At 43.6% G+C, this 26,686-nt stretch overlaps 1 protein-coding gene across 9 annotated transcripts in view; it reads right to left on the bottom strand.

Annotated features, from left to right (window-relative positions):
• Nucleotides 1-1,260: 1,260 nt before the first annotated feature.
• Nucleotides 1,261-26,686, bottom strand: part of GPRIN2 (G protein regulated inducer of neurite outgrowth 2) — a 156,313-nt gene continuing 130,887 nt past the window's right edge. For 6 of the 9 annotated variants that reach the window (XM_056530899.1, XM_056530902.1, XM_056530900.1 and 3 more), the window contains one exon: nucleotides 1,261-3,491. In XM_056530899.1, coding sequence (XP_056386874.1) covers nucleotides 1,652-3,469 — 1,818 coding nt within the window. In that variant the 5' untranslated portion in view covers nucleotides 3,470-3,491 and the 3' untranslated portion in view covers nucleotides 1,261-1,651. Of the gene's footprint in view, nucleotides 3,492-11,240; nucleotides 11,358-23,685; nucleotides 23,747-24,125; nucleotides 24,236-26,686 lie in introns of those variants that run through there. The other 3 variants (XM_056530903.1, XM_056530901.1, XM_056530907.1) reach the window with 3 other exon arrangements.

Here is a 26,686-nt window from a genome sequence, read left to right as displayed (position 1 = left end):
TGGACAGAGGTATCAGCAGAGAGCACTGTGGTCATGACAGAAAAGAAATCCAAAAAGAAAAGAATTTCCTCTGTAGTATACAGCCGCTAATAAGTACTGGAAGGATTAAGATTTTTTAATAGACGTAATTTACAAATTAAATTGTTAAAGTTAATTGTTAAATTAATTGTTAAAGTTGAAAGTGTAAAAATCCATTATGATTCTCTATTGATTAAATATTGGAACCGATTGGGTTTATCAACTGGAATGGATTCAAGAATTATTAAACGTAGAGATGAAATCTCGTTATTGTGAACTATAGTAAAATGCTGCGATAAAATGTGTGTCGATTCTTAAAGGGGTTATCCAGGAAAAAACTTTTTTTTATATATCAACTGGCTCCAGAAAGTTAAACAGATTTGTAAATTACTTCTATTAAAAAATATTAATCCTTTCAGTACTTATGAGCATCTAAAGTTAAGGTTGCTCTTTTCTGTCCTCTATGATGACACGTGTCTCGGGAAACGCCCAGTTTAGAAGCAAATCCCCATAGCAAACCTCTTCTAAACTGGACGTTTCCCGAGACACGTGTCATCAGAGAGCACTAAGACAGAAAAGAACAACCTTAACTTCAGAAGCTCATAAGTACTGAAAGGATTAAGATTTTTTAATAGAAGTAATTTACAAATCTGTTTAACTTTCTGGCACCAGTTGATTAAAAAAAAAGTTATCCACTGGAGTACCCCTGGAGTACCCCTTTAAGGAGGTTTTTCCATGTGGGGATGTTATCCCCTATCTAAGGTCTTCATTTTTATTTTAGTATGGGGATTGGCGGGCGTCCCAGTGGTCTGTGTGGATAGGGAATAACTTCCCACATGGAAAAAACCCTTAAAGGGGTTCTCCGGCGCTAAGACATGTTATCCCCTATCCAAAGGATAGTGGATAAGATGCCTGATCACGGGGGTCCACTGCTGGGGACCCCTGTGATCTTGCACGCAGCACCCCATGACAATCAGTCCCTGGAGCATGTTCGCTCCAGGTCGGATTACTGGTGATCACGGGGCCAGGGCATTGTGATGTCACGGCCCCGCCCCCGTGTGACATCATGCTCCGCCCCCTCAATGCAAGCCTATGTGAGAAGGCGTGACAGATGCCACGCCCCCTCCCATAGGCTTGCATTGGGGTGGAGCATGGCATCACACGGGGGCAGGGCCGTGATGTCACAATCCTCCGGCCCCGTGATCACTAGTAATCTGACCTGGAGCGAACATGCTCCGGGGACTGATTGTAACGTTATGTTATCATTCCCTTCTACTGTCTTATTTCACATATGAGTTATTGCATGAATATCATGTTGCTCCCCTTATGATCACTGGCCTTTATTAACCTTCATTTTAACACCTTAATAAAAAGCCATAAGTCTCTTATGCACTGCTATGCAGGCTCAATGTATGTGTGCTTTAGCCCTTAGGCTCATAGTACTGCATCAAAAACTGCATTTCTGTATCCAGCATGACATGTAGCCTGTTGGACTTTTGCACATTACAAAAATAAATGAGATAAATTATGGCTTTCTATCAGCTACTTCAAGTAACAGGCAATAGGGCCTACGTGCTGCAAGTAATAGAGTGCATGCTTGAAGATCAATGTCAGTATTTCATGTTCTCCAGTGTCAATCGGTTGTAGTGGTATTGCATACACAGCAGTTGGATTGTCTCAAGCATTGCATAACAGTTCTGATAGACCTCCGCTTCTGTCTATTTGGTTGCTCTATTTCTCCTGACTGTTCAGAAGGTTGTGTGTTTTGTTCTATCTGGATCTCTAAATGCTTCTGAATAGCTAAGCCAAGAACCTCAGGGTCCACTGCAGCTCCATAAACCTCCCATGTCATTCCTTCTTCATCATATCTAACCTCTCGCACTGGTGTCTGAGGACATTGGAGGCTAATTCCTAGACCAACATCCGGAAACAAGTGAGAGTGGCTACTGCTCTGAATGAAAGTGGTTGAAACGGCCTTGCTTTCCATAATAATCACACACTGTACTTCTGCATCTTTGCAGCTAAGGGAGTTTTTTTGGCCTAGGGATAAAAAGTTTTTTGACGTCATTGTCCAAGTATCTTTTGTCTTCGCGCAAGAATCTGGGATTTCCAAGACATCTAATGGGGTTTCAACTGTTTTGAGTAGTAAATCACTGGTATTAATTTCAGAAGCGAGACAATTCATTTCTCCAATTGAGACAGGAGGTGGTGGAAAGGCAAGTCGACCACATCGTATTAGCTTTTTAGTATCCAGTCCAGATTCACTTACTGATGATACTAGCTTCGGAAATGAAAATTTATCAGGATGTGAAAATTGAGTACAGTATTGTGGTAAAGTTTGCCTTAAAACTGGTTCACCAAGCGAATGCACCAATCCAGATGAATACTGAATAGATGGTATGGGCAAGGAGTGGCAATATGCAGCAATGGTGTCATCAACTTTCATCAATGGTTCATGGCCTTTGCTACAATGAACAGAACAACTGTTATGGATAATCATAGCTGGTGGCGAGAGTTTTGTTTCTGAGATGTTGTCACAAGACATAATACCTGGAATACTATAGCGTGGCTGACAATACACATAGTCATTATTTGGAAACCCCTTCCCAGAATTTCTCGATCCCAGTGTTCCGTGTTGATATGAACCTGGCACTGTATACACTGTGATGTTGTTCTGAATTGTACTGCTGTCCAAATGACTCAATGGAATCGTTTGCTCCTTTTCAAAAAACGCATCTGACAAATTGTTATGTACATTTGATGGAGAGTGAACAATCCCAGAGTCTTGGGTAATAATACTTAGAGTACAAGTCCTATCGCTGCCGGACCCAGAAATGCTGCTACAAGCTGAGAGATTGGAGCAGGTGGCACTGATTGGGATGTTTTCTCTTACAGAATGAGGCACCGAGATTCTCCTTCCACCAAAGTAATCTGAATAACTCTTTTGGACAATGGTGCCTGGTAAGTCAAGTGTATCCATGCTGTCAGCTTTACACATTAAAATTTCTGAGTGACCTAATAAAGAAACATTTTCTGAGACATTGTATCTGACAAAGCCCTTTGTAACCTCTTGTTCTGATGTTGCTAAGGAAGATTCAGCTGAGCGATAGTGAATTTTCTGATAAATCTTTTCTTGCAAGTGACCAACAGAAAGGTGATTACAGTCAGATTTCTCAAGATTAGGATCTGGAGGACAATCCTTGCTAGTAGACCACTCAGAACTATGTGACTGCTGAACATTACTCTTCTCATTACCCTTGGCCATGTCATTAATGCTGTTAAGGCTTTTATGAATCACTGGTTTCTTTTGTAGACCCCCAACACCACTGCTTGGAAGAGCAGAAGAGCTTTTTGAGAGGGAATGGCAGCGGCAATTAGTCTTCTCTTGGCAAAATACATGGAATGGTCCTTGGCAAGTTGGGGAAGAGAGGTTCTGGTCCCCACTCGCCATGATAAATAAGGTACTTCAGAACCTGTATGAAAAAAGATGCATGTATTAATTCATTCATTTATAATTTATATTAACATCAGAGTTTGCAATTAAGAAGGTGAATAAAAATATTAAAGGGTTATTCCGGGCAAAAACATCTTATTCCCCCCCCCCCCCCCGCGATCTCCCTGCAGCAACACGCGGAGCTGCGTCTCTAGTTTCGGAAACCTCCGGGTTTCTAGGACTGGAGACGTGACGTAATGCTACGCCCCCTCCATTCATGTCTATGGGAGGGGGCATGATAGCCGTCACGCCCCCTCCCATAGACATGAATGGAGGGGGCGTGGCGTGATGTCACGTCCCCAGTCCCGGAAACCCTGAGGTTTCCGAAACTAGAGACGCAGCCCCGCATAGAATGCGGGTGCTGCAGGGAGATCGCGGGGGTCCCAGCAGCGGGTCCCCCGCGATCGGACATCTAATCCCATATCTTTGGATAGGGGATAGGATGTTTTTGCCTGGAATACCCCTTTAAAATAGATTAATGAACATTGCCTAATTTATGTCGTAACAATTAAGGGATGCTTTTACTTATCCAAGTGATTCTGAGGCTATTTGTGTGACACATTGTATACTCATTGACAAAAAAAAACAACCCAAATGGAGACGTCAGATTGCTGTAAAACTCGTCATTTAGTAATGTCTGCAAGTTATTTCTCAGGCAGAAAGGTAAATGTGGTCTGAATATAAGTGTGGTCTTGCCACACAAGGGCGTAAAGATGCTTTCCCTGTTACCCTATAGAAAGGCTCTAGAGGCTGGTTTTTAAGAGAGATTGTTGATTGCTAGACAAGCCTCTTCTACATTCTCACATTTTTTTTTCCCAGTTAAGAGACTTTGCGAGGTCAGCACATCAATGGACAAAGAGAAGCAGGGTGGTCGTTTTGATGAACTGTTCATATGGCCCAGACAGAGCACCAGTGGACAGGGTCATTTGATCCACCCACAAACATAAGCAGCTTCTATAGTTTTCTTGACCCCTATTCAGACACAGGTGGCACCTTCATTACAGACCACTTGTCTCTGCCCAGACCATTTTCGCTTACTAAGCAAAAGGAAATCTAGAATGCCCATTAAGTGTCATGCCATTAATAGCCAGCCACCGTCACCTTCATTTGCAGTTTCGTCATGAACCAGACATCTGGACTGCTATGGACTGAACCAGTATCATCTTTAGTGACAAATCCAGGTTTTGTTTAGGATCAGACAACAGTTGGGTTTGAGTATGGAGGCCTCATGGTCTGAGTGCTTCAATCCTGCCTTCGGTATAAAGTGAAACACTGCCCTAACTGCTAGAGTGATGATCTAGGTAACCATTGCATATGACAGCTGGTTACCCCTGGTAGTGATAAAAGAGACACTAATAGCTGATTTATATGTGAAGGACATCCTACAGACAGCCACATGTTGCCTCTCATGAAAGTGCACCCAACTGGCATTTTTTAACAAAATAATGCTTACCAACACACAGCAAGGGTTGCCTAAGAATTTATCCACCAGATTAAAACACTTCCTTGCTCTGTCGGCTGGCAAATTTATTGTCAATCAACTTTGACAATAACTTAGCCTGGCACAAACATCCTTACTGTCAGAGGACATGGTAGGGGTGTTGTTGCCTCTACCCCGTCCTTCATCACCCTTTTGTTTATGAAACATTTTTACTTTAGTTTTATAACTGCCACAAACCCTGTATTCACAGCTTTTTGACAACAATTACTATACCACAAAAAAAAAGGTATACCTGTATTTGCAATAACACAGTCTGTACGTAAAACTGACGGACTATTGGATAATTTATGGACTTCTTGAAAAAAGCCAATACTTCTTCCAGTACCCCTGTAGTGAAGAAAACTGTTCCATGTAGAAAAATGTGTCCAAGCAGCTGATGATGAATGCTGAGTCCTCAAAGCCACTGTGATTGTCTGAGATGTGCACACCCGCCCCATACTATTGATTGTATGGCTCAGCTCAGTATTTGACATCAGCTCCCTGGACACATTTCACTACAGCCCGATCTCTGCGCTCTCACAGCAGGATAAAGCAAACTGTATCCTCGCTATGAGAGCAGAGAGATCGAAACAGAAGCGGAGAACATGTTGAAAACTATGTCCCTGCTGCTGCGGCTCACTCTTGCCGCTGCTGTACAACTGTTAACCTGATCCCTACGGCTTTCATCAGCCTGAGGGATGTAGAAATGTGCGTCCCCGCTGCTGGCTCTCTCCATCCCGATACCCGCGGTGAGGATGTAGAAATGTGTGTGCCCTAGTGCAGAGGCAGGGGAGACTGCTATCCATCACCGCTCTCCCCTGTCTCTGATTACTGCTTCTTCAAATCAGTGTACCCGTGCCTCACTGCTTCCCTATGACGGTGTCGCCATCCCCCGGAGGCAGGGAAGAGTACGATCACTGCTCTCCCTTGCCTCAAGGATGTAGAAGATCTGTGGGGAAACACAGTGAGGCATGGGTACACTGATTTGAAGAAGTGGTAATCAGAGGCATGGAAGAGTGGTGATGGATAGCAGTCTCCCCTGCCTCTGCACCCCAAGACACACATTTCTACATCCCCGCCACAGGGATCGGGGATGGAGAGAGCCAGCAGCAGGGGGACACATTATGCTATATTCCGCCATGAGAGCACAGAGAAATGTGTCCAGGGAGCTGGCGCCAAATACTGAGCAGAGCAATGCTGCACCCCCCCCCCCCCCCAACAACCAATAATATGGGGAGGGGGTGCGCGTCTCAGCCAATCAGAGTGGCTTTGCTGATTCAGCATTTATCATTAGCTGCTTGGACACATTTCTCTACAGGGAACAATTATCTTCCATTTTAGGAACTGTCCAGAACAGCATATGTTTGCTATGGGGATTTCCTTTTATGCTGGACAGTTTCTAAAATGGACAGAGATGTCAGCAGAGAGCACTATGCTCATGATATCAGCAGACAGCTCTGTGTTTCAAACAGAAAATAATTTCCACTGTAGTATTCAGAAGCTAAGAAGTACAGGAAGGATTAAGATTGTAATTTACAAATCTGTTTAACTTTCTGGCACCAGTTGATTTAAAAAAAGTTTTTCACAGGAGTACCCCTTTAACACTGACAGGCAACCTCCACCAAACAGGAATAATTAGTGGACTTTTCTAATTTTAAAAAACATACAAAATCTACTAGTGCAGTGTGTTCTTTAGCCCCTTAAGGACTGAGCCCTTTTTCACCTTAAGGACTGAGCCCTTTTTTGCAATTCTGACCACTGTCACTTTATGCATTAATAACTCTGGCATGCTTTTACCGATTATTCTGATTCTGAGAATGTTTTTACGTGACATATTCTACTTTAACACAATGATAAATTTTCGTCGTTACTTGCATCTCCAAATTTCATGAATCAGAATTTTTCAGAGACCAGTTAAGTTTTGAAGTGGATTTGAGGGGTCTTCATATTAGAAATACCCCATAAATGACCCCATTATAAAAACTGCACCCCCCCCCCCAAGTATTCAAAATGACATTCAGAAAGTGTGTTACCCCTTTAGGTGTTTCACAGGAATAGCAGCAATGTAAAGGAGAAAATTCATAAACTTCATTTTTTTACGCTCGCAAGTTCTTGTAGACCCAGAGAAAAAGCCCCCCAAAATTTGTAACCCAATTTCTCTCAAGTAAGGAAATACCTCATGTGTATGTCAAGTGCTCTGTGGGTGCACTAGAGGGCTCAGAAGGGAAGGAGCGACAATGGGATTTTGGAGAGTGAGTTTTTCTGAAATGGCTTTTTGGGAGGCATGTCAAATTTAGGAAGCCCCTATGGTGCCAAAACAGCAAAAAAAACATGGCATACCATTTTGGAAACTACACCCCTCAAGGAACGTAACAAGGGGTTCGCTGAGCCTTAACACCCCACAGGTGTTTTATGACTTTTTGTTAAAGTTGGATGTGTAAATGAATTAATTTTTTTCACTAAAATGCTGGTTTTCCCCCAAATTTTACATTTTTACAAGGGGTTATAGGAGAAAATGCCCCCCAAAATTTGTAACCCCATCTCTTCTGAGTATGGAAATACCCCATGTGTGGACGTCAAGTGCTCTGCGGGCGAACTACAATGTTCAGAATAGAAGGAGTGTCACTGAGCTTTTGGTGAGAGAATTTGGTTGGAATAGAAGTGGGAGGCCATGTGCATTTACAAAGCCCACCGTGGTGCCAGAACAGTGGACCCCCCACATGTGACCCCATTTTGGAAACTACACCTCTCACAGAATTTAATAAGGGGTGCAGTGAACATTTACACCCACTGGCATTTGACAGATCTTTGGAACAGTGGGCTGTGCAAATGAAAAATTTAAATTTTTCATTTTTACTGACCACTGTTCCAAAAATCTGTCAGACACCTGTGGGGCGTAAATGCTCACTATACCCCTTATTACAATACGTGAAGGGTGTAGTTTCCAAAATGGGGTCACATGTGGGGGTCCACTGTTCTGGGACTATGGGGGCTTTGTGGACACATTCTCTCTCCAGAAGCCCAATGGCACTCCTTCTCTTCTGAGCATTGTAGTTCGCCTGTAGAGCACTTTGCATCCACATATGGGGTATTTTCTTACTCAGAGGAAATGGGGCTACACATTTTGGTGGGCTTTTTTCCTATTCTCCCTTGTGAAAATTTAAAAATGTAGGGTAACACCAGCATTTTAGTGACATTTTTTTTTTCATTTTCACATCCAACTTTAACGGAAATTTTCCAAACACCTGTGGGGTGTTAGGGCTCACTATACCCCTTATTATATTTCTTGAGGGGTGTAGTTTCCAAAATGGGGTAACATCTGGGTATTTATTGTTTTGCGTTTATGTCAGAACCGCTGTAAAATCAGCCACCCCTGTGCAAATCATCAATTTAGACCTCAAATGTACATGGTGCGCTCTCACTCCTGAGCCATGTTGTGCACCCGCAGAGCACTTTACGCACACATATGGGGTATTTCCGTACTCCGAAATTGTGTTACAAATTTGTGAAAATTGTGAAAATTAAAAGTATGGGGCAACGCCAGCATGTTAGTGTAAAATTTTTTTTTTTTTTTTACACTAACATGCTGGTGTAGACCTCAACTATACATTTTGATAAGGGGTAAAAGGAGAAAAAGCCCCCCAAAATTTGTAACGCAATTTCTCCCGAGTACGGAGATACCCCATATGTGGCACTAAACTGTTTCCTTGAAATACAACAGGGCTCCGAAGTGAGAGAGCGCGATGCATATTTGAAACTTAAATTGGGGATTTTAATCCGCCACAAAAATACCCTACGGCAGTGTTTTCCAAACAGGGTGTTTCCAGCTGTTGCAAAACTCCCAGCATGCTTTGACAGTTAGTGGCTGTCTGGCAATACTGTGAGTTGTATTTTTTCAACAGCTGGAGGCTCCGTTTTGGAAACACTGCTGTACAATATGTTTTTTTTTATTTTTATTGAGGGTGGGGTGACTGTGTAGGGGTATGTGTATATGTAGTGTTTTACAATTTATTTTGTGTAGGTGTAGTGTAGTGTTTTTAGGGTATATTCACACGGTCGGGTTTACAGTGAGTTTCTTGCTGGGAGTTTGAGCTGCGGCAGAAAATTTGCCGCATCTCAAACTTGCAGCAGAACTTGCTGTAAACCCGTCCGTGTGAATGTACCCTGGAGTTATGCAACAGCTGGAGGCACACTGGTTGGGAAACACAAAGTTTTTTACTTAACTCAGTGTTTCGCAACCAGTGTGCCTCCAGCTGTTGCAAAACCAAAACTCCCGGCATGTACAGTCTCTCAATGCATGCTGGGAGTTGTATTTTTGCAACAGCTGGAGGCACACTGGTTGCAAAACACTGAGTTAGGTAACACTCTGTTTCACGAGCAATGTGTCTCCAGCTGTTGCAAAACTGCAACAATCAGCATGCATTGACAGTCAAAGGGCATGCTGGGAGTTGTAGTTTTGCAACAGCTGGAGGCACACTGCTACAACTCCCAGCATGCCCTTTGGCAGTATGTGCATGTTGGCAGTTGTAGTTATGCAACAGCTGGAGGCAGACTTTTTCATAGAAAAAATGTGTCTCCAGCTGTTGCATAACTACAACCCCCAGCATGCATAGACTACCAAAGGGCATGCTGGGAGTTGTAGCTTCAACTCCCAACATGCCCTTTGGCTGTGCATGCTGCGGGTTGTTGCTAAGCAACAGCAGGAGGTGAACAGGCCTCACCTCCTGCTGTATCCTGCCGCTGGAACAGCGGCCGCTGCTGCCGCCGATCCTGCTGCACCTGTCGCCGCCACCGATCCCGAGGGGACCCCTGCCGGACCAGGGCAAGGTAGAGGACCCCCGCCAAGGTAGGGGACCCCTGCCGCCATCTTTGCCGTCCCAATCGCTGCCCAGCAGAGCCGCAAATCACAAGTCTGAATTGACCGACATGGGGGGGTCTCGGGAACCCCACAGGGGTTTGCACGGGCTGCCTGCTAATAGATATCAACCCCGGTCACCCCGGTCTGGTTCCCGCCCTGAGAGCAGCGGGGACCAAAATTCCCACAGGCGTACCCATGCGCCCTCAGTTGTTAAGTACTTTACGCCCGGTGTCCTTAAGGGGTTAACAAGCTGTTAGTTATCTGGGGGTTAGGAAATGTTTCAGTAGTTTGACATTAATTTGTCCTTAAAAACAGCTCAAAAGTACAACTAGTTAAAAGGGTACTCTGGTGGAAATCAACTGATGCCAGAAAGTTATACAGATCTGTAAATGACTTCTATTTAAAAAAGTATAATCCTTCCAGTACTTATCAGCTGCTGTATACTACAGAGGAAGTTCTTTTCTTTTTGAATTTCTTTTCTGTCTGACCACAGTGCTCTCTTGGACATCTGTCCATATCAGGAACTGTCCAGAGCAGGAGCAAATAGCAAACCCCCATAGCAAACCTATCTTGCTCTGGATAGTTCCTGAGACTGACAGAGGTGTCAGCAGAGAGCACTATGGTCAGGCTGGAAAGAACTACACAACTTTCTCTGTAGTATACAACAGCTGATAAGTATGGAAAGGATTAAGATTTTTAAATGGAAGTAATTAACATATCTGTTTAACTTTCTGACACCAGCTGATGAAAAAAAAAAAATGATCTCGACCGGAGTACCCCTTTAACCTGATATAGGTGGATGCCTAACGTGAATGGCATTGTTGACCACCAACAGCTCAACACCAATGCTCATATGAGGAATGACCTAGTAGCCTTTCAGCCCCTCAACTACCAGACATAGCCCCCTGACTCTGGGCCATGTCTGGGCCGCCATGTAAGAACTCACCTTACTTTGCTCAATCTAGGGACCCACTCGAATCAAGTGGCATTAGGATGTAAAAAAAATGGGGCACAAGCCCAAGACATGATTTGACTGACAACTACCCCCCCCCCCCCCGCCTCAAAAAAAGAAAAATATACACTTATATAGGACATCGTCACTATAAAAAAATGTAAGACACAAGCATAGCGACACCCCCTCATCAGTATTTTGTTCTGGGAGATGACTGATGAAACCTGTACATCTACTCCAAATAATTTTTATACGCAACATCATATACAGTGGTGTCTTGAATTTACCGTACTAACAGCCCTATACAAGGGACAAATACTCTCTCCACACTGTGACCACATATATTGCATTTATTTCAGGAACCAATATAACCAATATTCCCACCATACAGTGACCATATGGCAGCAGATTCTGGTATGGTATATAGGTGCTCTGCAACCTGTAGAAGTGATTACAGTTATATCCAGTGACTACAGGTGATGACTTTTCTGATCAGAGTTGTTTTCTTTCCCTTTTCCTCTCCATCTCACTCAGACGGTCATAAAGATTACTGGACCTGTAAAGCAGTCATGTGAATAAGTCCTGATAAATAATTTTTTTTTACATTAAGGGTAATTTTAAGTCCATGCTATACTTTGGTTTAAACAAGACACAGAAAATTATTTGCTGACAGGATTTAGCCCTTGGTTTTCAGTGATTTGTTTGCAGCTAGGAAGACGGATTACAAGGAGAGATATAGAATTAATGCATACTATTTTTGGCTAAGCTTCCGTTGGCTTGTAAGACTGATCCTAAGTCTGTTCTCTGCTCTCATTAATTCTTTTTATGAAAGCAACAATTTTGCTTATTCACTTTGCCCATTGTCTTGTTACTTAGGATGTGACCTATTTCATCTTTTTAAAGATGAAGAGAAAGTTGGCTTTTGTAAGCAAGGTAATCTGATTTAGCAGTGCTAATTATTTTGGAGAATTAGAACCCCCTTCCACATCTACAGGTACTTTGCACTGAATATTAGCACATTAATTAAAACTTCATAGAAGATACTGAAATATACAAATACCAAGTAAAGGAGTCTCATTACAGAAAGATGACTGTGACAATTTAGAGCAAGTACAAAGTACAGCCTTTGGTTCTGTGTGTGACTTTTATCCTGGGTAAGGACTTGTTCACACGGGTGGATCCACAGCGTATTTTACGCTGCAGATCTGCCGACGATGGACCCCTAAAGTGTGTCTCCAGATGTGCCTGCTTGGAGCAGCAATCCGCCACTACGAGCAGACACACTGCTGAGATGTGCGAGTTTCCCCGCGCATGCATGTGAGTATACTGCGCATGCACGCGGCAACTCGCACATCGCAGTGTGTCTGCTCGTAGCGGCGGATTGAAACTTCAAGCAGGCACATCTGAGGCACACTGTAGGGGTCCATCGTTGGTGGATCCACAGCGTAAAATACGCTGTGGATCCGCCCATGAGAGCGAGCCCAAAAAATGTATCTCTATCCACAAGATAAATGGCTGGTGATAAGGGGATACATTTTTTCCCATGGATAACCTCTTTAATCCTGGGTGCATAAGGGTATATATACACATGGCAGATTTGATGCAGAAATCTTTTTGCCTGCTACTGAAACAACATTAAGTAAAAATAATTTTCATCTACATAAATGTCTTCATACAAAGTTTGAAATCTTGGCCTAGGGTTTATTCTCAATGTGGTTGAATCACTTTTAGCAGCATTGTGTCAAAAGACCCTTATATATATTTAGAAAGTAACAATCTAGGAATCACATGCTTTATTATGTGATGACAGTGATGACAAGTTTTTACAGGTTTGTAAAGCTACAAACATACAATGCGTTTTGAGGGGGTCCCATCCCTTGAAACGCGTTGTACGTTTGTAGTTTTATGGAGAATAAACCTTTCTGTTTGTTATTTTAACAGTCCATTCCTGCCAGTTATTGCTATTTTTTACTTTCACCTTCTTACCAGGAGGGGAGAGCTGTCTGTAGCATCCTGATCTTTTTGGATAGGAAACCCTCTATCCTACTCTTACATATTACAGATATGGCACACTAATATTTCTAAGGGTAGGGTCACACGCTGCATGTTTTCTGCAGATCACTTTCACTTCAATGGGTAGGAAAATATGCAGCAGCAAATATGCAGCAAAATATGGCGCATGTGACCCTACCCTAAAGCAGTAATATTGTGTCCCTGCCCCCCAAATAACACGTTTCATTGTCTCCTGAGCACCTATTTGCCATTTATTGCTGCTTTAAGCCGTGTTAGCGTATCATTAATAATGTATGCTTAGAAAGTACAGTGGAAGCTTTTCCTGGCATACACCCTGAGCATATTTGAATGGCTCTATTTCAGCCCTTTCCAACAATGGACGTATATTAGTAGTCAACAACAAATGCCGTCAATTTACACCATACAGTGCAGGAGTTCTATGAAGTAAGCACTCAAGCTGTGGTTGCTTTATAGATGATGTGATCTTGGCATTTAAGAGCTTTAATTACAGATGCCACACCTTTAAAGGGTACCTCTCATCAAATAAACTTTTGATATATTTTAGATTAATGAATGTTGAATAACTTTCCAATAGAATGTTAATGAAAAATATGCTTCTTTCTATTGTGTTTTTCCCGATCAGTCCTATCAGCAAGCATTTTTGACTCATGCTGGAGTCTTAAACACTCAGAGCTGCCAGCCTGCTTTGTTCACAGCCAAACAGGCTGTGAACTAAGCAGGCTGGCAGCTCTGAGTGTTCTCCTTTGTGAACAAAGCAGACTGGCAGCTCGTAGTGTTTAGGACTCCAGCATGAGTCTGAAATGCTTGCTGCCAGGACTGGTAGGGAGACCCCTAGTGGTCATTTCTTCAAAGTGGAAAATTAAATAGAAAGAAGCATATATTTTTAATAACATGCAATTGTGAAGTTATTCTGCATACATTAATTAATCTATAATATATCAAAAGTTTTTTTGATGAGAGGTACCCTTTAAGGGACGCGAATGGCACCTCCACAATGTATTTGCAGGTTGTTTCATCTGCAAAGGTATAATTTACTAACAGGCAGACTTCTCTATCTAGCTGCATAGCATAGCAATGATCAGTTTCAGCAATCTAGGCATTGCTTATAAAAGTGGCCTAGAGTGACTTAACATTATTTATCCCGTATGGTGAAGAATGTAAGCAGAAAAAAATAAATGCCCGAATTGCAGATTTTTTGGTAACATCTTATATCAGAATTTTTTTAAAATAAAAATTAGATCAATAAAGCCCAATAAAAACTTCAGATCATGGTGAAAAGATTTGCTCTCAAACAGCCCCATAGACAAAAGTTATGTAGATATAGGTAACGTTGTAATCGTATTGATTCATTGAATGAAGATGAAATGTTAGTTTTATCAGGAAGTGCACTGCATAAAAATTCAAACCATCAAAAATTATATATGTATTGTTGAAAAAAGACACAGGCGCCAATAAAATTCATAAAATGTTATTTCTTTCTAAGAATTTGTCTAAGCCTGTTTTAATGGTGTCAACTTTATAGCCAGTTCCTGAGCTAGTGTCCTCCTGTGTTTGAGGGGTTTTACCTACAACAGTTTTTCCCCATCTTTTTAAATAAGTTGATCATATCCCCCCTTAAACATTTCTTGTCAATACTGAGCTAATTTAATTATTTTAATCTCTTCTCCATTCCCCATATTAATTTAGTTGCATGCGTTTGTACCTTTTTTCAGCTTTAGAAAATCCTTTTTATGAAATGGTGCCCAAAACTGAACAGCATTTCCATGTGAGGCCACATCAATGTTTTACAAAGTGGTAATATATTCCTGTCCCGCAAGTCCTTGCCTCTTTTCATACATGACAATATCCTGCTAGCCTTTGTGGCAGCTGCCTGACATTGCATGCTATTCTGTAGTCTATGATCTACAAATACACCCAGATCCTTTTCTATTAGTGACTCTCCCAGTTTTACTCCCCCTAGGACATAAGATGCATGCAGGTTATTTGCCAAGTGGATGCCCAAGCACTCAGTCTATCCAAGTCATCTTGTAACCTAAGCACATCTTCCATAGACTGTATAGTGCTGCAAAGCTTGGTGTCACCTGCAAACATACAAATAGAGATGTAAATCCCATCCTCTATATCATTTATAAATAAGTTACACTGCACTTGTCATTATGCAAAACTTTTGACACGTCCTAGCGACATGTCAAAAGTTTTCATAGACGGAGGTCTGAGTGTTTAGACCTCAGCTGATCAGGAGAATGAACTGGAGAAGTAATTGCTGCCACGCGTTTCTCTCTCTGCCACGTGTTTTTTGCCCAACCCCACCCGCCTGTGTCATGGTAGTTTTTTTATATTTGAAAAGTGGGAAAAGAGAGGTGTGTTGGATTTTTATAACTTTTTTTTTCTTATATAAAGTATTAAGCCTTTTATGGCTGTATTTGTGTGAGGGACGGGAGTATCTCCACCCCCCTGCACTTCTAGGCAGGGTGTTAGGAAGTTGTGGGTAGGGGCAGGGGTATATAAATGCCCCCTGCTCCTACAGGCAGGGTGTATGTGACATTTTGAGGACGCCTGCTTTCGGCGGCATCATCTGGTGTTTGAATCTCCTGACAAAATCTTCAGAACAGCTGCTTACTATGCCGGTGACTCGGTGATTATGGGCCTATCTCGGTGATACAGGCACAGCCTCCCTGGAAGCTCTGCTGGCTGCCTCGCGGTGTGATGCTGCGTCACCCACAGCCTGCATAGTTATACACATGGAGCATACAGCGGTGGCGGACTGACTCTGCCTGCAGGCGGTGGCGGAAAGCGTGAGTAAACCTATTCCTGGAAGTAGCTCGGCCTCGGCATCTTGCGCAGACCCGACAGCTGCCTCAGGGCGGGAGGCAAGCTTGCCAGCCAATGGTACAGATGCGGTCAACAGTGTCTCTGGTAAAGAGGTTGCAGCCGGTACCCAAGGGTTGGATGTGTGCCGGCAGAGTGTCCCAGTTGTTTATCTGCTACACGTTAGGCGGCCCTGTTGGCTTGTGCAGTGGGAGGCTCTCACCAATGTCCTTCTGCACAAGGTGACTCAGGTATTGATCTCTTACTTCTAGGTACTGCAGGAGTTAAATTTCAGTGCAGCATTCGGCTGGCTCTGCTAGATTAACATTAAAAATTATTATAATAATAATTCATACACAATGTCAATATTTTAAGCTGTTTTAAGCAGCATGTTGTGCAGTTTGTTCTTTGTAGGTCGTGCATGGCATTTATACGGTATTCACGGTCATGGTACACACGGCTCATTCGGTTAGCATTTGTGTTTGGGGCATGTGGTCAAAGTTTTGTTACGATACATACAGAAGTAGCAATTATATACTAGTCACAGTACATACGGTCAAAGTAATCATTTATAGTCCAAGCGGTCATAGAATGTATACTATACATGGTTATAGTATTTATAAACAGTACATACGGTCATAGTATTTTATACACAGTCATAGTGTCATGATAGGTACAGTGCATATAGTCGCAGTACTTTCAAATATGTAGGTGGGCAGCTATATACATATTCGTGCATACGGTCGTAGTATACATTCAGTCACAGTATCTTTAGTGCTTACGGTTGTAGCATCTTCAGGGTATACGGTCGTAGTATTCATAGGGCATAGTATTGTACAGGACTCACAAAGGGTCCACAGTGTCAGATACAGGGAATACACTCACAGTATCATATACAGTACATATGGTCATAGTTGAAAAATTCGATTCAGCCGATTCGCCGAATTTTTCAAAAAAAATTTGGTTCACTCCGAATTTATTAAAAATAGTGAATCTATATTAAAAATGGCTATTTCTGGACTACAGAGAGCCTCAATAGGGGTGTAGAACACTTTGCTTTGTTCTAACATGCATATGGAGTGTGCTGGGGTAGTGAAATAATACTGTTGTTCAGTATGACATGCAGATTACAGGCATCGCTTTTAGAATCACTGAAGCAGAGCAGCACAATGACAGAACCTGGAAGTGGCATCAGTATGAGGAGACCATATAGTGGCTGAATGACACAGAGTGGAGGTGTTGGCAGCATGAGGAGACCATGTAGTGGCTGAATGACACAGCGTGGAGGTGTTGGCAGCATGAGGAGACCATATAGTGGCTGAATGACACAGCATGGATGTGGCTGAAGCATGAGGAGACCATATAGTGGCTGAATGACCCAGTGTTGAGGTGTTGGCAGCATGAGGATATCAAATAGTTGATGAATGACAGAGCAGGGAGCTGGCAGCAGCATGAGTAGACACTAGGGCTTTACAATCCCTAAGATTAAAAGATGAATTTTGAAATTTAAATTGAAGATTTATGGCATCAGTAACATCAGTAAACCATATATTGGCTGAATGACACAGCCTGGAGGTGACTAAAGCATGAGGAGACCATATAGTGTCTGAATGGCACAGCCTGGAGTTGGCGGCAGAAGAGGAGATAATAGGGCTTCACAACCTCTAAGATTAAAATATTAATTTTTACATTTCCATTGATGATGTACCTAGTGCTACCATAAACATATATAGGTAATGTCCTAGGCCCAGCAGCATCACTAAACCATGTAGTTGCTGAATGGCACAGCCTGGAGGTGGCTGAAGCATCAGTAAAACATATATTGGATGAATGGCACAGCCTGGAGGTGGCTGAAGCATCTGTAAACCATATATTGGATGAATGGCACAGCTTGTAGGTGGCTGAAGCATCAGTAAACCATATATTGGATGAATGGCACAGCCTGGAGGTCGCTGAAGCATCAGTAAACCATATATTGGATGAATGGCACAGCCTGGAGGTGGCTGAAGCATCAGTAAACCATATATTGGATGAATGACACAGCCTGGAGGTGTTGGCAGCATGAAGAGACCATATAGTTGCTGAATGACACAGCCTGGAGCTGGCAGCAGCGTGAGCAGACACTAGGGCTTCACAATCACTTAGATTAAAAGATGAATTTTGAAATTTAAATTGAATATTTATGGTAGCTAGTGCTACCATAAAAAATTTTTTAGACACAGGCCCAGCAGAATCAGTAAACCATATACTGGCTGAATGGCACAGCCTGAAGGTGGCTGAAGCATGAGGAGACCATATAGTGGCTGAATGACACATGCTGGAGTTGGCTGAAGTATGAGAAGAGACCATATAGTGGCTGAATGAAACAGCCTGGAGGTGGCAGCAGCAGCATCAGGAGTCCTGAAAGTGACCCGGTGACAGAGTGGTGCGATGGGTGGCAATACCAGCACTCGGTGACAAAAGGTCTGATGCGGAGGAATGTTTATAACTGGGGAGCAGCACCTTAAATCTGTTTGGCACTATCCATATTTGTGAAGTGTTGGTGTGGCACCATGGTTAATCTACTCTGAAGCATCAGTCATTGGTGGTTGGAAATCCTTGCTGATCCATGCCTGATTCATCTTCACAAAGGTCAGTCTCTCCACATTTTTTGTGGACAGACGAGTCCTCCTTGGGGTGACTATGGCCCCCGCCGCACCAAACACCCGCTCTGATGGCACACTACTGGCCAGGCAGGACAGCTTTTGCAGGGAAAACTCTGCTAGTTGCGGCCACAAATCAAGTTTGGCTGCCCAGCAGTCCAGCAGATCTTCAAGTTGTGTTAGCACGGGCATGGCAAGGTATGCCACCACCTGCTGGTTCAGGTCTTGCTCCAGGTCTACCTGCTGCTGATGAGTTGCTTCACTATGCAGGTGAAGAATGCTACTCATCTTCGACTGTAGACCCAGGCTGCTGCTGATGGAACTGGTACTGCTCCTGCCACCCCACCCCTCCCCAGCAGCCATGGCAGTGGAAGGTGAGCACAGGGGGCACCCCAATTCAGACCTGCGAGAGGATGGATGATCGGCCAACTTACTACATAGGATGCCTCTGTAGTAGGTCACTTTGTCCTCCATCTCAGTGGGTGTAAAAAAGGCCCCTATTTTGTGGCAGTAGAGAGGGTCCAATAAGGTGGAGATCCAGAAGTCATCCCGCTGCCGAATGGTGACAATGCGGCTGTCACTACACAAGCAAGTGAGCATGCATGGTGCCATTTGTGTAAGTGACTCAGAGGGACTTTCTGCCTCCATCTCCACTGCATACTGCCACAATGTGTCTGGGTCCTCTGTCTTGACTTCCTCATAACTCTCTAGCTCTTCTGGCTGCTCCTGCTCCTCCTCTCCTGTCTGACGCTGCAGCTCAAGGAGGGTGTGCTTTACGTGTATTAGTGGCTGAAGTGCCTGCAAAGTTTCCTTGCAAATGGGGGGAACACTTCAGGAACTGCTTCACAACCAGATTGAACATGCGTGCCATGCAGGGCGCATGGCTCAGCTTTCTCAGTCACAGCGCATGCAAGATGTTCTTCCCGTTGTCATTCACCATGGTTCCCATATCCATTTTTCGTGGAGTAAGCCATGCTCCGATTTCTTTACAAATGACTTTTAGCAGTTCCTCCCCTGTGTGACTCTTTTTGCCAAGACAAACCATGTGACACCGCAGTGCCCTGCAGACATGGTATACTGAAGGGGCGCTGAGACTTGTGTGGGCAGTGGAGGCCGAGGACACAGTGGAGGATGAGGAGGCGGAGTCGCACACTGTCACAGGACCAACGGGCTGAAAGCGTGGAGGAGGAAGCGGCGTAACCTGTCCAAGTTAGTGTTGTGGCTGTGCAGAAACCACATTCACCCAGTGAGCCGTAAAGGACATGTATTTTCCTTGACCGTAGTTACAGCTCCAGACTTCGGCGCTGCCGTGCACTTACACCGATAGGCTCATGGACTGGCCCACCTTCTCTTCCACAAAATTGTGCAGGGCTGGTACTGCCTTCTTTGCAAAGAAATGACGGCTTAGCACTCTCCACCTCGACTCGGCACAAGCCATCGGTTCTCTGAAAGGGGCAGAGTCCACCACTTGAAAAGGGAGGGACTGCAGCACCAGCAACTTGGACAGGAGCACATTCAGCTTCTGCACCATTGGATGAGTGGGAGCATACTGTTGTCTCTTGGACATGGCTTCGCCGATGGATTATTGGTGGAAGGGCTGACTTAAAGTAGGAGGAGCAGGAGCATCTGGAGTGACAGAAGGAGGGTATGACACACAGCTCCCTTCGGCTGAGGTGGTGGAGGCTTGGCTGACTGAAAGAGGGAGCGGCGTGCCACTGTGTGATGCAGCAGGCTGGACCACTACATCGGAGCCACGGTTCTCTGAGGCCGCTTTATGGTGGCGAAGCATATGATGACGCAGGGCCGTGGTGCCAACATTGGGACCCTGGCCACGCTTCAAGTCCTGCCTGCATGTGGCTATGAGAACCTCCTCCGGATGCTTGATGAAAAACTGCCACACCGCCAAGTAGCTGATTTTCCCACCAACAGTCTGCACTAATTGACCATTATTTCTGCTGTCTCCAGGAACCCCTGTTCCACTACCTCCTTTGAAGGTAAGCTGCCACAAAGCAGGTGGTCTCCCCCATGCACGTTTGGCTCCAGAATTTCCACTTCTGCCACCATGCTGACTGCCAACCATGCTACCACCTTGCCGGCTCAGCTGCTACCTCACGGGCAACCTGCAACTTTCTTCTCCTGATGACGATGAAGCCACTTCTGCACCCAGCTCCCAATTGCGATCGGCTTCATCATCATCAACAAGTGTCTGCATGTCACTGATGTCTTCCTCAGGTTCCTCAACAGTGTCTGCTTCAGGACCCTGAACCCTGGCAACACCGCCTCCCACGTCACTCTCCTCATCACTACCTGCCTGCCTAGCGGAGGAAGCGGCAGATGTCTCCTCCCCTTCTTGGCTAGGCAGTAGCTGCTGACTGTCCTCTATTAGATCGTCCTCAGTGAATAGTGGAGCTGAACCCCCAGCATAAGATACTTCTGTAGGGGAGGGAACAGCATAGGACAGAAGCAATGGGAGGACAGGGACTGTTCCCGGGCCATGCCATCTGAGGGTTGTGTCTGAGGAACCCACTGACTGGGGGTATCAGATGTCACTTGTGATGAAGTGGATGACCATGTTAACCAATCAATGATGGCAGATGGGTTGCTGGCCGAGACACGACCGCTCGCTGATACCGGTAGCTCAGACCTCTTGCTGCGACTCTTGCTGCCATTAACCCCTAGTCTGCTGCGACCTTTGCCTGATGAATTTAGGCCTCTGCCAGTCCTCTATTCACGTCCTTGCACTTCTCTGCCTGAGATACTTAGTGCGTATATGAGGGGAGTACAATACGCTTCACTACACTTAAAACAGTATTTGTCTAGAACAGCAGCAGGTGTGTACTTTTGGCTGTCCTTTCACAGTATGTAGGCCCTTGACAGATTAACAGTTACAAAATAGTACACTATTTAGATGTAGGTATATGGTATGCCCTTATGAGGGCAGAAAAATGCGGTACAGTACGCTTAAAAAAAACTTATTTTAGTAAAACAAAAGCCGGTGATTACTTTTGCCAGGACTTTCCCAGCATCTAGGCCCTTGACAGATTAAAAAGTACAAAATAGTACACTACTTAGATGTATGTATGTGGTATGCACTTGTGAGGGCAGAAAAATGCGCTACAAGACACTTAAAAAAGTATCTGAGTAAAAACACCAGCCGGTGATTAATTTTGCCTGGACTTTCACAGTATCTAGACCCTTGACAGATTAACAGGTTTAAAATAGTACACTACTTAGATGTAGTTATGTGGTATGCACTTATGAGGGCAGAAAAATGCGCTACAGTACGCCTAAAAACTCAGCATTTTTGTAAAACACCAGCCAGTGATTACTTTTCTCTGTCCTTTCACAGTATCTAGACCCTTGACAGATTAACAAGTTTAAAATAGTACACTACTTAGATGTAGGTATGTGGTATGCACTTATGAGGGCAGAAAAATGCGCTACAGTACGACTTAAAACTCTGTAGTTTTGTAAAACACCAGCCGGTGATTACTTTTCTCTGTCCTTCCACAGTATGTAGGCCCTTGACAGATTAACAGATACAAAATAGTACACTACTTAGATGTAGGTATGTACTTATGAGGGCAGAAAAATGCGGCACAGTACGCTTAGCAAAATGTATTTTAGTAAAACACCAGCCGGTGATTACTTTTGCCTGGACTTTCACAGTATCTAGGCCCTTGACAGATTAAAGGGGTTATCCACCATAAGGTGATTTTAGTATGTACCTGGCAGTCAGTAATGGACATGCTTAGGAAGGATCTCTGCTTGTCTTGGTGAGATTACCATAATACTGTGGCTAGCTTTTTGTGAACTGGTATTTCCTGTTTCAGATTTATTTTTTTGACTACAAATCCCATAGTTCCATTTCCCTCCTTCCCACACATCAGCCACCCCACCCACTGAAACATAAACGAGCTGCATCCATTCAAAAGACCTGTGGTTTCCAATCAGGGTGCCTACACCTGTTGCATTAGTTGCAGATTGATCTCTCTCCTACCAAGCGATCGCTCCACCCATTGAAGCAGACAGGCTCCCTGTCATCAGTTGACTAGTGAGTCAGGTCTCGGCTGCATTGCAACCTGGGAAAAATCTGAGACTACAGTAATTTTGTATGCTGTTAAAAATAAACATTGGGGTGAAAATCACATAAGAATTGTGAGAAAACCGTCATACACAGGTACAGAGACTATATTATGAACTTTACTAACTTTACAGCCCCTGTAGCATAGTCAAATAAAAATAAATAAATAAATACTGGAATACCCTTTTAACAGGTACAAAATAGTACACTACTTAGATGTACATATGTGGTATGCACTTATGAGGGCAGAAAAATGCGGTACAGTATGCTTAAAAAAAGATTTTTGTACAACTCCAGCAGTACACAACAGTGCCGCAGCACAAAAAAACTGTACTAAACACAAAATTGCACTCTGTCAAAGACTACTAGGAATGGACTGCTGGGTATCATACCGTCTACAGACTAGTATAACCAGCAGATGGTTTGTTGTGGAACAAAGACACAGAATTGCTCTGAAAAATTATTCCTGCCTCCTCTGCTAAGGTTTATGAAGTTGAGGCATAATGTATGAGGCCACACACAGCTATCTGCCCCTCTCTGTAATACAATGCTGGAGAAAGTAACTGGGAGGTATATGGCTGCAGTAAAAATCCTTTTCAGTAAAAAAAAACACTGCACTCTGTCCACCAGAACGCTGATGTGACTAGGATGTTAAACTCTGCTGGTATGAGCTTTTCTGTGTAACACACACACACACACAGCGATGTGCTTCTTATCTCTCTGCAGCGTAATGAATGATATGACGAGCCGCAAAATGTCTGCCGAATATATGTGGCTGTGACATCACAGGGGGGATTTTCTGCTGATAGGCTGCATCCTGCATGTGATTCAGGGTCATCCCGCCTACTTCCCTTCCCCCCTTGCCTTCCCAGTGTTCCTTGCCCCATGTACTGACATATGGATCCGCCATTTTAGATGCCCTGGAGCCTGGACCGCAGTAAATGGAGTTTAATGAAGAGATTTGCGCGATAGAATTGCAGTGATATTCACATTCATTGCGAATTGAATATTTCATAAAATTCGTAACAAATTTGGGTCTATCAGCTTCGATTCGCTCATTTCAAGTCATAGTTTTACATGCAGTACGGTCATAGTGTTCACATGCAGTGAGTACGGTTATAGTATCAGCACTCTTGACGTTGTACTTTATATGTCATACATACGGTCACATTAATTGTATGTAGCACATGTGGTCATAGTATCTATCTATATACTGTACATGCAGTCATAGTTTTTATGGCATTTATACTGTTCATGCGCTCATGGCATTTATTCTGTTTATATGTTCACGGCATTTATACGGTTCACATGTTCACCTTACTTATACTGTTCATACGCTCATCGTATTATTACGGTTAATACGCTCATGGCATACTGTTCACACGCTCATGGCTGTTATACTGGTCATATGCTCATGGCTTTTATTCTGTCTCTCTCATGGCATTTATACTGTTCATACACTCATAGCATTCATACGCTCTTGACATTTACACTGTCCAAACGCTCATGGCTTTCATACTGTTAATTTGCTCATGGCATTTATACTGCCCATACGCTTATCGCTTTTACACTGTTTTAATTGCTGTGGCATTTACACTGTTCAGGCACTATAACGTTTATATTGTTCATATGCTCATAGCATTTATTCTGTTCGTACGCTCAGGACGGCCATACTGTTTATATGGTCAGGACATCCGTACTGTTGCATACTGTTCATACATTCATGACATTATATTTATATGCTTGTGGCACTTACACTGGGCATACGCACATAGTATTCATGCTGTTCTTACTCTCATGCCACCGGTATTGCTCGTACGCGCACGGTATTTACTGTCCATACGTCATGGCTATATGTTGTTTCGGAGCTCATGGTATTCGTTCTCCCATGGAGTATATGCTGTCAATATGCTGGTGGCACTCACAAGCCCATAATAGTTATCTTGTCTTACGCTCTGCCATCTATACTCTGCATACGTTCATGGCATTCACACTTATCATGCTCATAATATTCACACTGTTCAAGCCCACGGGTTTTACTGTATATACCGTATACCGGCATATAAGACGACCCCACCTATTACAGTTAAAATATAGAGTTTGGGATATACTCGCCATATAAGACTACCCCTCTATCGATGTACGATACCTTACCATTGTTCCCCCACACTAGGTAGGCAGCATAGTTCCCCCTACATTAGGTTGTCAGCATAGGTCCCCCACATTAGTTTGGAAGCATAGTTCCCCCCACATTAGGTTGTCAGCATAGTTCCCCCTACATTAGGTTGTCAGCATAGTTCCCCCACATTAGGTTGTCAGCATAGTTCCCCCACATTAGGTTGGCAGTATTATTCCCCCCCCCACATTAGGTTGTCAGCATAGTTCCCCCTACATTAGTTTGTCAGTATAGTTCCCCCACCTTAGGTTGGCAGTATAGTTTCCCCACATTAGGTTGTAGTTCCCCCACATTAAGTTGGCAGTATAGCTTCCCCACATTGGGTTGTAGTTCCCCCACATTAGATTGGCAGTATGCGGTAGTTCCCCCTGTAGGTATTGCATCAAAGCTCTTCGACCGCTACCTCCGCCTTTGTGCAAGGAGGAGCAGGAGGAGCACTGCTAGAGCCCTGCAAAATGACCTCCTGCAGTCCAACACCATGCAGGACATTCGATATTTGCCTGAGAACATAAAGATTGGCAAATTTGCCTGATGCCCTGTGCTCTTCACAGATGAAAGCAGGTTTACACTGAGCACATGTGACATCTGTGAAGAACGTTCTGCTGCCTGCAACATCCTCCAGCATGACCGGTTTGGTGGTTGGTCAGTAATGGTGTTGGGTGGCAATTCTTTGGGGGCTGCACAGCCCTTCATGTGCTTGCCAGAGGTAGCCTGACTGCCATTAGGTACCGAGATGAGATCCTCAGACCCCTTGTGAGACCATATGCTGCTGCTGTTGGTCCTGGGTTCCTCCTAATGGAAGACAATGCTTGACCTCATGTGGCTTGAGTGTGTCAGCAGTTCCTGCAAGAGGAAGGCATTGATGTTATGGACTGGCCCGCCTGTTCCCCAGACTTGAATCTAATTGAGCACATCTGGGACATCATGTCTCGCTCCATCCACCAATGCCACGTTGCACCACAGACTGTCCAGGAGTTGGCGGAGGCTTTAGTCCAGGTCTGGGAGGACATCTCTCAGGAGACCATCTGCCACCTCATCAGGAGCATGCCCAGGCATTGTAGGGAGGTCATACGGTCACGTGGAGGCCACACACACACTACTGAGCCATCAAAGTTGGATCAGCCTATAGTGTGGTTTTCCACTCTGATTTTGAGTGTGACTCCATATCCAGACCTCCATGGGTTAATAAATTTGATTTCCATTGATCATTTTTGTATGATTTTGTTGTCAGCACATTCAACTATGTAAAGACGAAAGGATTTCATATGATTAGTTCATCTATTCATATCTAGGATGTGTTATCTTAGTGTTCCCTTTATTTTTTGAGCAGTGTAGTTCCAATACATTTATAAACATATACAATGTCATATGTTGTAATCTGAAAAATCTGCTCAGGACTAAACTCAAGTAGTAAACCATTGAAGTGCACAAATAAAATAAATTGTAAACATGGATCATGTGCAAAGTATGTCTTAAATATAACACAAAATAATTATCAACAAAGACAAAGTCCCTCAAAACAGTGTCTAAGTATCAGCATATACAAAGAAAATAACAGACAGTATTACCCAGTGGTTTTAGAGAACGTAAGAAGCCGTCACCACCCGACGTTTTGCGCACTTAAAGGGGTACTCCGCTGGAAAACATTTTGTTTTAAATCAACTGGTGTCAGAAAGTTAAACAGATTTGTAGATTACTTCTATTACAAACTTTTAATCCTTCCAGTGCTGCTGTATACTACAGAGGAAGTTATTATTATTTTTTTATTTCCTTTCTGTATGATCACAAGTGTTCTCTGTTAAAACCTCTGTCCATGTCAGGAACTGTCCAGAGAAAAAGAGGTTTGCTATGGGGATTTGCTTCTACTCTGGACAGTTCATAAAATGGACAGAGGTGTCAGCAGAGAGCACTGTGGTCACTGCCATCACTGCCATCTATTATACCTTGCCTATGACCATGACAACTCAATGGAACCTCACTAAGGGGTTTTGGGGGATAAAGTGTAACCCCTTGGTGAAACCCCTTCCTTTTTTAACCCATTGGGTTTAAAGTAATAAAAACTGGTCATTTTGTCCACACAGAACAATAAAAATTTGAAATGGGGAAAAAAAAAAAAGGATTTTTCACAGGGAATTCAACCT

This window comes from Hyla sarda, chromosome 7, assembly GCF_029499605.1.
Source record: "Hyla sarda isolate aHylSar1 chromosome 7, aHylSar1.hap1, whole genome shotgun sequence".
Lineage (NCBI taxonomy): Eukaryota > Metazoa > Chordata > Amphibia > Anura > Hylidae > Hyla > Hyla sarda.
Note: the sequence above shows the minus strand (reverse complement) of the source record. Positions and strands in the feature narration are given on the sequence as shown.